Source organism: Pteronotus mesoamericanus, unplaced genomic scaffold (assembly GCF_021234165.1).
Source record: "Pteronotus mesoamericanus isolate MK-2021 breed Mesoamerican mustached bat unplaced genomic scaffold, CSHL_Meso_final scaffold_21, whole genome shotgun sequence".
Classification (NCBI taxonomy): domain Eukaryota; kingdom Metazoa; phylum Chordata; class Mammalia; order Chiroptera; family Mormoopidae; genus Pteronotus; species Pteronotus mesoamericanus.
The window spans coordinates 29,532,501-29,546,350 of record NW_026555310.1 but is presented as its reverse complement, the minus strand read 5'-3'; the positions used below and the strand labels follow the sequence as shown (position 1 = coordinate 29,546,350).

At 33.7% G+C, this 13,850-nt stretch overlaps 1 protein-coding gene across 1 annotated transcript; it reads right to left on the bottom strand.

Moving 5' to 3' along the window:
* Window positions 1-11,692: 11,692 nt before the first annotated feature.
* Window positions 11,693-12,655, bottom strand: LOC129084608 (taste receptor type 2 member 46-like). Its single transcript, XM_054590809.1, has one exon. It carries the CDS (start codon window positions 12,653-12,655, stop codon window positions 11,693-11,695), a length of 963 nt encoding a protein of 320 aa, XP_054446784.1.
* Between the last annotated feature and the right edge of the window lie 1,195 nt (window positions 12,656-13,850).

Genomic DNA, 13,850 nt, shown 5'->3' with positions numbered 1-13,850 from the left:
ACCCATCACTGACTAACCAGCTATCCTCCGGGGCCAAGCAGGGTGATGTGAGGGAGGCAGGGGCTGCCCTCTTGCCAAAGGGACATATTTTGTTTCTTCAGTGTCTTATTTTCCCAAGGCCTCCTTGCTCAGCTCCAGCCTTGGGGTCCTCTCACATGTCAGCGAGGCTACAGTCCCTGAAGCCAGGTGGGATGGTTCCGAACAATAGCTAAAATCAATACCCACAGAAATCATATCCTGGAAATGGCCAAACAGGTGAGAATAAAATAAATCTGAGAATTTTCGGGTCCTGATCCAGTCAATGCTATTTACCATGACAATAAATCCATTCCCCAAAATCCCTATTATGGATTCTACTACAGAAATGAGTGCTCATAAGTAGGGTCTCCAGTGTGCTTGACACGTCTGTTGATAGGGAATCTCTGCCATTGATTGATTGATTGGAGCTGCACTGTTATAGATTTATATGATTTCCAATGTGTCTTCTTTCGGATAACAGGGGAAACCTGTACATGTCTCCTCTTCTTGAATCTAGGACCATTTCTGACTATTTCAACTAATAAAATATAGCAGAAATGACACTACAGGAATTTGAAAGCTAAAGCAAAAAGAGTCACGCAGTTTTGTTTTGACTTCTTTACACTTTTGGGAGGATTACAGTTTTTCATTTCTTTTTAGTTCTTGAGTATGTGACTCGTTCATTTAGAAATTTTTTACCTACTGTATGAAACACTGGATATGAACTTTTAGCTTTAGCTGATTCTCTCAAGTTTGACTATACAGGTTTTTTTGTTCGTTTGTTTTTGAGTTCTAAATATCATCTTTTATTTAGAAACATAATTAATAGGGAGTAGTTTAATTTCCAAACCTAATTTTTAACATTTTATTGCATTATATTCTATATAAAACCTGTTCCACAGAACTTGTTGAGACATTCTTTGTTAAATTATACAGGGCATCGGTGTGTAAATGTTTCCTGTATTTTTGAAAGGACTGCGTACAGATTTGTCAGTAGAGATTTCACATAAATGTATTTGACCAATTTTGCTAATTATGTTATTAAGATTTTTTATGTCATTATTAATTGTTTGATATATCAGTTTATGGAAAATGAGTTAAATTATCACTGTTTGTGGCCCTGGCTCATGTGGCTCAGTTGGTTGGAAATGTTGCAGGTTCGGTCTCCATTTGGGACATGTGCTAGAGGCAACCGATCCATGTTTCTCTCTCACATTGATGTTTCTCTCCCTCTCTTTCTCCCTCCCTTCCCCTCTCTTTAGAATGAATAAAATTTAAAAAATTTTTAAAAATTCTCACTGTTTGTGGATTCATCAGTTTCTTGTTGTGATCCTCTTAGTTTGGTTTATCTATCTAGATAAAACATCGTTAGGTGTGTTCAAATTCATAGTTACTGCATCTTTTCCATGGATGTCTCCTATTATTATTAGACATTTTGAAATAACCCTTCTCAAATCATTGGTTTTGTTTGCTTTAAATGGTAGTTTGTCTGATACTTTTATTTGGATAGTATGTTAGCTATAATTCAACTACATACGACAAATATAAACAAACAAGCAATTAAATCCTAGTAACTTAACCATATTGTAGTGTATCTGTCCTTCCTGTAACAACTAAAAAGTAAAAGAATTAGTATTTGTGGCACAAATATGTTAGTGAAAGTCTATCACTAACAAAATATGAGGTAATAGATATTGAAACATAAGCAGCAGTCATTGTGATCATGAGTATATGATGCATTTTTATCCACTTATTTCCAACCATTGTGGATTTTTGCCTTAGGTATACCTCTTGAAACAGAGCATAAATGCATTTTATTTTCTTATTTAATATGGAACTCTGTCTTTTGATAGAAAATAAATTTATATTTATGGAAATTTTTTATAACGTTGGCCTTGTTTTTACCAGTAAAAATAGAGTCCTAATAGTTATTATTTTCTCTTATTTTTGCTATGCAATTTGGGAGGAAGGAGTGTAATGCAGGCATTTATTCATTTTTTTAAAATTTATTTTTACTGAATTTGTTGAAGAGACATTGATTTATAAAGGATTCAGGAGTACAACTCAATAAAACATCATCTGCATATTGCATTATGCTTTGAAATTAAATTATAAAATTGTTTTTATTCCTTTCTTCACCTACTCTAATTGTCTGTTTGTACCTCACGAACCACCTTAAAATTAGTGGATTAAAACTGCTGCTTATTTTTTCCTCATGGTTCTGTGGATCTCCTGGGTTTGGCCAGGCAGTTCTTAATGTGGCCTTTCATTTAGTTGTCATCACATGAAGGCTGGGAACAGTGTCACCTGAATGCTCAAATGGGCTGGACGCCTAAGATGGTTCACTCCAGGGGTTGGCAGTTGGCGCAGGTTTTGAGCACGGAGCTCAGCAGGGGCTGTCCATTGAGATAAAGGCAAAGGCTGCTTCCTGCGGCTTGGCTTCTCACAGTATGGTGGCTGGGGTTCCAAATGTGAAAGTCCAAAATGACAGGGAATGAACTGCCAGTGTTATAGAAGCTGGCACAGCATCGCTTATGCCAAATTCTACTGATCAAAGCCTTCACAATGTCCGCCCGATTCAGAGAGAGGAAGTACCACGCTCCATCAGTGGGAGAAGTGTCAAAGAAATTGTGGCCATTTTAACCCATTATACCATCAATAATTTTCAGAGTTATATCTTCCTTTCTTATTTACTCAAGTTAATTAAACTTATTAAAATACAAAGTTTTTTCTTTTTTAAAAAAAAAGCAAAATATATCTTCAATTTTCTAGTTTCCTCCATTCAAAACTAATTCTTTAGTAAGCAGTGGTAGTTAATCTTCCCAGATATTATTAAATATTTTACTAACTTAACATCGATTCTACAATTGTTTCAACATTTGAAGCTTGTCCTTATAGGAGAATTGTATGTCAAATAACAGATTTGAAGAAATAGTTAACAAAAGCTATTGGAAATTACAGAAGATGATGAATATGTCATAATTGAAGACATTTCAAAGACTTGTTTTAATAGATTAAAGAGACAAAAATAAGAGAAATAATATTTTGAATAATATAATAAATATACTTAATACTATACTTATATAGGTCAAATTTTGCAACCTAAAATAAACAAAAAAAATTCCTAATCAAATTTAAAGTAAATGAAATAAAATGAAATTATACAGTATACTTTTATAAATCAGATTATCATAACCTTCAAAACTAATTTAAAAATGGAAATCAAATACAAATCAAACCACTTATTATTCTTGAAACATTTATATAACATATATACATTATATTTGGATTAGACAAAAAACTCAAATTTACCCACAATTTTGAAAATAAAATAGTTTAAGTAAACGTGAAAACTAATGTACTTTGGTTGACATAATAATTAAAAGACATTTTAGACAAATGACTTTATAGTGTAATAAAGAGTTACTGAAAATAAAGAAATAAACTCAAATAATTAGAGGAGAAATAAACCTGAGAGAAAAGAAATAAAAATTAATTAAAACATATGAAAGTAATATTAAATGGATGAAAAGAAAGGACTTATAAATTCAAGATTAACAATAACTTCTTAAAAAGACAATAAAATTGACCAAAGTCTTTTAAATTCTTAAATTACAAAAGAAAACAAATAGACTATCTTAGAAGTAACCAGGTAAAACTCCAAAAAAGTGTTTAAAAAGGGAACACATTTTTTCTACATTCTAAAAATAAAAATTAGTTTATGCAGATATAAAATACGAAATGATGTATGATGTAGAAAATGACACTAAAATATATTAAACATGTTAAAGTTCTTAAAATCAAAATAAAAATTCTGATATTTAACAGAACATTGACTCCTCTCAAAAGCTGCTGGATGTAAGTTGTTTTATAAGTGATATGTTCAAATAACAGTCCTCTAAAATGACAGTTTATGCAAAATATTGAATAGGATAAAAGTTTGTAGTCCTGATAATGTGTAAACCTATGTATCATGAATCATTAAATGAAAGGTAATAAAGTGAAATGAGTGAATGATATACAGGTTCTTTCTTGCTTCTGAGGAAATACTAATAAATATGTATAAATTTATTCTTACAATTGGAAAACTGATAGGTATAAGAGTATAACTTCCACATTTTAGTAAATATATGCCTACCATGTATATTTTTAACATTTTAATTAAAATTTTCCCAAGTGACAACTGAAATACTATTTTTATCATTTGTTGTTGGTAAAAACTCTTATCATTAGATACTCTATTTAATTTTTCATTTGTATAAATATGTTAAATATATACACACCTGTACACATGTAACTAACATTGAATAAGCATAGAAAAGAACCTATCCTAAATAAACATTTAAAAATATTAAATATTAGGCATTACAGAAAAAACCCCAAAGACAAGTGAAATACCATAGAAACATTTCCTAGCTCTTTTTCTTCTAGGGGATGCTCTCCAGAATGGCCTCTTGAATCTGAGGTTTTCCCAGCTTTCAAAAGCACTTCAGCTGCCCCAGCACTGAAAGTGCAGCCTTTCTTAGTTTACTGTGTCCTCGAATCAGGATAAATGAGTGAACTGAAGGATACAGATTCACAATAGCCTGACTAAGCCAAAGGACCAGTTTGTTCTGCATCACCTCAGAACAGAAAACTGTTACGAAAAGCGACAGGAAGTAAACAACAAACAGTAAGAGAAAAGACATCACACTTCTCATGGCTCTTATATGGGCCTTGAGGCAGGGATCCCTGAATCCTGTTGCACTGTGCTTCATGTTCTTGAGATGTTTCCACAGGGAGAAGAGTAAGAAGACAAAGAAACTCAGGGATATTGAAAAGGGTATGATTGCTCCTACAATGAATATAATCAGTTTTGAAAAGTTTTCCATGTTACTCCTTTTAGAACTCAAAGTCGTATTTCCTTCATGTGGATGTATCTGGATGTTAATATATATACTCATCATAGAAAGATTTAAAGACAAGAACACTAATGCTCCCAGCAACATTACCTGAACTACCATTTCAGCTCTGTGCTTTAGGCAAAGAAAGACAGAATTTGAGAAACTGGCTATCTTGAGAAAATAAAAGAGGCTGAGGCCTGTGGCAAGCCAGTTACTGAAATGACTAGTTGCAGCCCCCAAAATAATAAATGGAATATCCTTTTTATTCACATGTGAAGATGGATTAAAATCCTTCACAAACCAAGTCATTATTTCTGTGCAAATCAGACACATTCTGGAGATCGCCAAAGCAGTGAGGATTCGATCAGCTGAGGAGATCTTTTGTTTCTTGAGACAGTCAATGCAGTTCACCAGTGTTATGAATCCATTCCCCACAATGCCAATTACAAATTCTGTATATACTAAAATGATGAAGCTATGCAAGGCACTTTCCATGTTTGCAAAGAGAGAACTTCAATGTCTAATTGCAATGTTGACAATTTCTTGATTTACCACCTTGAAATAGTATGTATATTTATTCCTTGGATGCGCAGTTAATTTCTTTTTAAAAATTGTAGACTCAATATCAAGTCAGAAAGACTAAGTTGTGCTAATGGGTGGGCACATAGCTCTCCTTACAAAAATCACTTTCCCTCAGAGAGTTAGCTGCACACTAATCCAGGTATACTATATGTTCTCAAAGTAAAATGAAATTTTTCATACTTGATGGTGAAAGAAAAACTCAACTCTTATTTGCTAGCATGCAAATAAAGACGTATTCTCTTTCATTGTTTTGCAATGCTTGCTTTATTTCATCTCTACCCAATTTGTTTACCAATTTCAGTTGTTATCAATATTATTAAAAATTCAACGCTTAGAGCTCTAACATACAGTAAATATCTACTTCAGTAGATGGAGTTTGGTGAAAACTAAAATCGTCACCCCTGAGGCTCAATGAAGGAAGACTGACAGGACATTTCCATAGTTTATCCAAAGCTTTTTCTATGGAAAGCATTCAAGTTTACTGAGTGATCCCAGAAAAGCCAAACTTCTGAATGGTAGATATTTATAATTTACATTTAGTTATTTATTAATAAATTGTTTGCAACAACCCAAACACACACAGCTTGCAGAACACCTTAAGGGATTATTGCCCAAGAACGACTGTCTTCTTTTTTTTCAAAAATAAAATGAGACTCAGAAAATCCAAAATCATCAAGATTCAAAAATACTGATTTTTCTATTAATGCAGGCTTTTATTTGTTCATTAATATTTGTTAAGCTTTTCTTGGTGTTAAAAATCATACTATACATCAAGATATTTTAAAAACATGATTACTCTTCATACAATTTCATATTTAACTATAAATATTCAGAAAACTTTGGGAACTATTTACAGGGCTTGTGAGAAACGACAGAACTCTGTCTTTATTAAACAAACCAGTCTCTGAGTTAAAGCCAGATGTAGGCAATATTGAGAGGCTCATCCACAGAGAATTGTCCTCACTTATGCCTTTCCACCACTCAGCAATACCCATTCCCCGCCTCCCCCCGCCCCCGCACCCCACAGTCAGCAAAGGCTTTTAGGTTTTATTCAGCTTGTTCTTACATCTTCCCAGGAACATCTGCGCTGTCTGTTAAATCAAGCACCGATGTGAGAACTATAGGTTTCTTGAACAAGATGGTAGAGTAAAATCAGAATACATGTACTTATATCTTCAAAAACTTTTAGCAAGCAATATAGAAACAATAAACCCAATCAGCAAAGTCCTGTAAAGTTGTCAATATTACCTTTTAATTTAGAGGAATCCAGATTCTAAGTTGAAGAGGCAAAAATGGGAAGTTTTAAGTCATATCTTTCAAGGGTAGAAGTCCCAAGACACTACGAAGGTAAGATGGGTATTCTGTGCTTGGCATATTCCAGGGCACTGAGCTGAAATGGGATACTACACTCCCACAAAAGTGTAAACAAAAATGGGATAATGAAATGAGATATGAAACTGAACTTTCATGAGACTTTAGAAGATGAAACATCACCTAAGTCCCAGTAAAAATAGGACTAACTCCAAGGGAGCTCTCTGCTCTTATTATTCTTATCCCCCCACACACATGCCTGCACAAATACACAAGCACATGTGTGCACACACACAGCTGCAGCATTATGCATTCAAAAAGCAGTCCTTGTGAAAAAGCAAATCAGTCCCACATACGGTACGCAGAATACAAGGAGAAAACCTACACCTTGTATCAAAATAAGCAGAAGGTCTTGAATCCCCATAGAGAGAAGGCATTGGAAGCAAAGAGACTGGATTCCTCTACAGTTGCAAAGCGAAGATTTCTGTGAATGCATATTTGTGTGTGGCTTTCCTCCTGAAATGTTTTTAATATACTAATTGAAGTAGCATTGAGATACAAATAAGCTGTAGATACTTAAACTGTATAATTTTGTGAATATTGCATATTTATATATTTGTGAACCCATCACCTTAATCAAGAAAACAAACGTATATTACCCCCTAAAATTTTATCATGCCCCTGTGTAAATTATAGGTTGGTTTCCGTATTCTAGAATTGTATAGAAAAAGAATCATACATAGTAACTTTGGCATCTTTCACTTGACGTTTTATAGCAATATTCATCAATGTTGTTGCAAATATCAATAGTTCATTCTTTTTTTATTACTGAGTAGAACTCCATTGTATGAAAACATCAAAGTTTATTTATCCATTCACCTGCTGATGAGCACATGGATTGATGGGACTCTAAAACAGAACAGGTACTTTGAAGAAGAGATATGTAAGTTTCTTTAAAAAGTTAAACAAACACCTACTGTGTGATCCAGACATTCATTGCTTGTTATTTACCAGGGAGAAATGAAAGCATGTGCCCATGTAAACACTTGATGTAAATATTCATAATAGCTTTTTTTAAATACTTCCTAAATTCTGAATAGAATAAGACATAATCTAGTAAAGAATTTTGTCTCTAAGGAAGTATTTTATGACAAAATAACTATTAATAATGGATTAAAATTAACTCCATTAAACTTTAAATATGATTTGTCTTTTTTTAAAAAAAGAAAACTAAGTTATTCAAAGAAACTTTTGCTTACAAATCTTCACTTCCAAGTGAATAATTTAGACCATAATTACCCTCCTGTCTGAAAACGTGAAGATTGAACAAAATAATGAAACAATAGATTTCAAGAAAACTAAACATCAGGCAATGAAGGACAATGACACCTGAGAGATTGAAAACAAATGTGGTGACCCTATGACTGTTTTGAAATCATAGGCTCACCACAATGTGGTGGTGGCTTTGAAAAAGTTTTCAGGCCACGATGCAGGGCCAGACCTAGCAATGGGAACCTAGCAATGAACTTCCCAAGTTGAAGAGACAAAGCTGAGAATCCAGGAGACTAAGCATACTAGAATTTACAGCACAGAGTACCAGGAAAGAGAGATTATTCCACATATCTATGGGGGGTTCTCCATCAAGTATTCAGCAGAGAACTAACAGACACATGCCTATGAAGAAACTACCCAGGGCAAAGAAAGAATCATCCAAGAGGATTAGAGGAAACAGTGCCCAGGACACACAAAAGGTACAGGACAGTGTTTTCCCCCACCAGTTGGACCAGATGCTATTGCTGCCTTATTCCCTCAAATTCATAGATTAAATCCTTATTCACAATGTGATAGCATTGGAGGTGATACCTTTGGGAGGTGATTAGGTTATGACTGTGGCACTTGTGAATGGAATAGTTCTATTATAAAGAAAAAAAAGGCCCCAAAGACCTCCCTTGCTTCTTCTGCCATGTGAGAACACAGCTAGATGGCCGTCTGTGAACCAGGAAGTGGGATCTTATCAGACACCAAATCTGCCAACTCCTTGAGATTGGACGTTCAACCTAGAATTTTGAAAAATAGATTTTTGTTGTTTATAAGCCAACCAGTCCACAAGGTTTTTGTTGTTGTTGTTAAAGCAACCCTAATGGAATAAAATTCTGAAAAATCTCCTATTTCACAGGACATATAGAAAAGTATTCACACAGTATTCACATAGAAAAGTCTTGCTTCAGTGGTGGAGAATAATTAGCTCTTGATTAACACTATTCTGGTTCTGCCTAAGAAACCTTAAGAGCAAGACCCAAAGGATTAAACAACATCCAAATAATTTAACTGCACCCCAGAACAAAGCTCATGAATATCTCTAAGAACACAAAATATCAACATTCAGCAAGGTACAATTTATGGTCCTATATCCAATCAAAGATTCCTTGCAAAGAAGCTTTAAAAAAATACCCAAAATAAGAAAAATCACGCAAAGCCAAATTAGAACTAGCATAGGTATTAGAGTTAACAGACAAGGACATTAAAATAGTTATTCCAGTAACAGAATTCGAGGTGTCCAAAATGTTAAGATACAAAGAGGGTATAATACAGACTCAAACTGAACTTCTAGGGATTAAAACTACAATGTAAGAGATGAAAAAGATACTAGGTGGGATTAACACCCAATCAGACAATACAGAAGAAAACACTGGTGAACTTGAATACATAGAGATAGAAACTATGCAAAATGAAACAAGAAAGTAAAAGAATTTTGAAAAAATAAAAAACATCATTAAACTTTGGAGAAGATCAAGGGGCCTAATAAATAGGTAATTAAAGTAACCTAAAAGGCTGGGTGTGTTTGAAGAAAATAATAGACAAAATTTTTCCAAATATGATGAAAACTAAACCTGGAGATCCAAGAAACTCAGTACACTTGAAGAACAAAGTAAAACAAAACAAAAACTACACCAAGATACACCATAATCAAATTTCTCAAAAGTAGCTTTAAAAGGAAAATATCAATAATAGCTAGAGAAAAATATGTTCAGAGGAACAAATAAGGATTTCAGAAATAATATAAACAAGAATCTACTGTAACAACAGTTTTAAATAACTGAGAGAAAAAAAATCTCTCAAGCTAGATTGAAACACAGTATTTTTCAAAACTGAAGGAAAAATAAAGACCTTTTTAGACAAAAAAAAAAAAAAGAATTCACAATAGCAGGTCCATACTACAAGAAATCTTAAAGGACATCCTCCAGGGAGAAAAGAAAACGATGCCAGATGGAAATAACAAAATCTACACAAAGGCATATACAGCATTGAAGACGGTAACTACATGGATAAATATATAAGAATTTTTCTCTTTTCATTTAAATTGTTTAAAAAGATAATTGTTATAAGATAATTACATGAAGTTTTACTATATGCAAAAAAAAAACACTTTTTTAGAATAAAGTAAATAATAGTACTGACAACACTTTTGCAACAGAATATGACAAAAAGAAAGATGATATATAGTTTAATGAATTCTTCTAAATTGGACACTGGGTGCTGACACCACCCAGGTTAAAAAGACGGTAAGCTCACTGCATGTTCCTTCCTGTCACTTCACTTGTTTCACTCCCAGACAGAACCCACTGTGCTTTGTGAATTATCATAATTATCTTTGTTGTTTTAGTGTCTACATATGATTTTTAGATATTATAGGTCAGTTTTGCCTGCAACTGAGTTTTAGGATATTGTAAAAATTTACATGGGATTCTTTTATTTGGTTTTATTATTTTGGTTGAGGGGGCAGGCTAGGTCCCTTTATTTAAAATTATATTTATGTGAAACAATCGTCCACGTGGTGGTATGTAATTATAGTTTATTTTTGTTGTTGAATTATTGTATTCAACTGGTTGAATTTATATTTCACTGGTGCATCCTACTGTTGATGGAAATACTCATAATAATGTTGTTATGAGCCTTCTCATACATAGATCCTGATTTACATAAACATCATTTTTAAGATCTTCATCAGAAGTATTTCACAATTTTACAATAATTCATGATACCTATTCTTGATGATTCTCCATAAAAATCCAGTATGTCATTTTAATAGACTTACTCAGTATATTGTTTCTAAACTGGACCTTAGTACTGACATATTATTTAAAAAGCATGATCAAGAATGTATTTTAATATACATCAGAGTAGTAACAGATACCGAAGTATGTTATGTGGTGCAGATAAAAAGATAACTTTTCTGCATAGCAATTAAATATTACATAAATGTTTGTTTATTCATATTTTATATTTAAAATGTTTCTTATTTTAATTTCTCCAAATAAATGAGTCTGAACAAAAGTAGTGCTGGGAAAGCATATTAAATAACACTAAAAAAAATCACACTCAAGTTGTACAAATCTCTTTACAAAAGAAAGTCTTTTTTTTTTTAATTAATTTATTTACTTTTTAAATACATTTGTCTCTGTCTTCCCCCCACCTCTTTCCCTAGCCCCCTCCCACCTTCCCTCCCTCAGCTCTTCCCCTTTGGTTTTGTCCATGAGTCTTTGCTATATGTTCCTTGACTTTCCCCTTCCCTTCCCTTTCCCTGCCCCCCGCTTCCCTCTTGTCTCTGTTGATTTCTTTTCCTTTCAGTGTTGCTGGTCATATTTTCCTTGCTTCTTTGCATTGTTGGTTTTAAACAAATCTTCAACTTCAAATTTATGTGTTTTCCCTAAGAAGAATTAGATCATATAGAAAGTGGTCACATCAGTAATCAAAGGTCATGGCTATGATTTTTCTTTGTGTTTTTTTCTTCATCTTTCTTATATAACTTGAATATTCTGAGTTGTCTACCTATTTATATTAAGTTTAATCTCCCTTATCTGTACCATCAGGTCAGTATTATTTGCCTTCACAGATACTCAAAGTTTACCAAGACTCATCGTTTTCTGCCAGATGACACATGGTCCCCCACTTTCTTTCAGACAGCACCTCAATTGCCACAGTAATGACAGAATGGCCTGTCTTAGCTTCTTATTACCCCAAATCAGGATAAAAGAGTGACTTGAAGGATACAGGAATCCAAGAGTCTCAAAAACCATGCCATCTGAATTGATTTCCACAGTATAAAAACTCCAAACTGAGATAATTTGAACCAGGAAGTAAATGACAAATAGCAAGAGAAAGGAGGTCATAGTTTGCATGGCTCTTACGTGGACCTTGGTGCTAGCATCTCGGGATCCTTTGCCACTGAGCTGCATCTTCTTGAGATGTCTCCACAGGGAAAAGAGTAACAGCAGTAAAGCTGTCAGGGACATGGTAAAGGGTATGAAGTTTGCAAAAGTGAATATGGTCTTGTTTGAAAGGTGTACAATGTCCCTCAATTTGGTCTTCCAAGTGAGGTTTCCTTCATATGCATTCGTCTGCACTTTTACCTCTAAGCTCACCACTGCAAGATGAAAAACCAAGAAGACCGAGGTGCCCAAGAGTACCGTGAGAACCACTCTTACAGCTTTCCATTTTAAGTGATGAAAAAAAAGGCTGGAGAAATTGGCTATCTTAAGCAAATAGAGTATGCTAAGGCCAGTAGCAAACCAGAGGCTAAAATGGTTGCTTACTACCCAGGCAATATAAACAGTAGTTCTTACTTCTGCACCATAGAAATCTGGATTAATAAAAGTTGCATACCAATTTAATGATATTACCCAGAGCAAAGCAATCCTGGAGACCGCCAGGGCAGTGAGAATTCCATCTGTGCAGGAGATCTTTTGTTTCTTGGCCCAGTCAATGCAGTTCACCAGGGCTATGAAGACATTGGCAAAGTTTCCTAGAACAAATTCTGTCATTGCTAATATGGAAAAAATGTTTCCTAATAAACTTATCATGTCTGAGGAGGGAGGAGCGGGGAACCAAACCTGGAAAAGAAAACAAAAACGCCAAACCTATTATCAATGTTTGTGATTCCTTAATATCTTAAAGTTCTACCTGTGCCTACCTGGTTTCTAACTGTGCAGTAATGTTCTTGTTTTAATTTAAATTCTGAGATCAATGTCAAGCAGAAAAGCATCAGGTTATGATAAGGTATGGGTTTAAAGCTGCTTTAACTAAAAACATTACCCCAATGATTTAAATGAATTCTTTTTCATACATTGTGGTACTTGCCACAGGTAGAATATTTCATAACTCATGTTGAAATGAGAGCTGAATTCTCATTTGTTAACATGCAAATAAAGACAGATTCCTTTTCACTGTTTTACAATTATTTGCCTTGTCTTATCTTTACATAACTTGAATTAATCAAGTTGAGACATTAGCTAGTAAAATTTAAAAATCTAATACATACATTTAGCCAATTCCTAAATTGGTTTTTGGTCCTTCATCATCTAGTAATGATCATAATGGCTCATTATTGCTGAGGAGGATTTATTTTAACAAAAACATTGGATTCATTCAGAAAGACTTAAAAGAACTTAGCTCCTGGTTTTTCAAGTGTTCCCTTTCAAAATCTTTCCAGTTTCCCTAGGACTCCCAGGAAGGCTGATGCTCCCTAAAACTGGGTGCTAATAACTAGTATTCATAAGTATTTTCATTGTTTATAAGCTTATACACACATATACACACACTCAATCTTTACATTTCATTTGTTCTCCTGAGAAATTCTGAGAAACTGTAAGATACAAATTATTGTCTTGTAATTTCCAAAATGAAAACTAAATGTCATGGTGGTTTTTTATATTTAAATCCCTTTTTCTTATATCAGACTTTTTTCAGTCCATTATAATATTTATCAAGCATTTTTCTCATACCTAGTTCTTTTATAAAGGTTCTTTCCTGAGTCTATGTAATTAAAATATTCATCAATTTTCTAAATATTCTTGAAACTCCATTGTGATTTTTAAATATATATTTTATCGATTATGCTCTTACAGTTGTCCCATTTTTTTCTCCCCTTTATTCCCCTCCACCCTACACTGCCCTGCTCCCCAGCATTCTCCTCCCTCCTTAGTTCATGTCCATGGGTTGTACATATATGTTCTTTGGCTTCTCCATTTCCTATACAATTCTTAATCTCCCCCTACT

Coding starts and splice junctions, on each gene's coding strand:
- LOC129084608 (XM_054590809.1), bottom strand. CDS start 12,655: ATGATAAGTTTATTAGGAAACATTTTTTCCATATTAGCAATGACAGAA.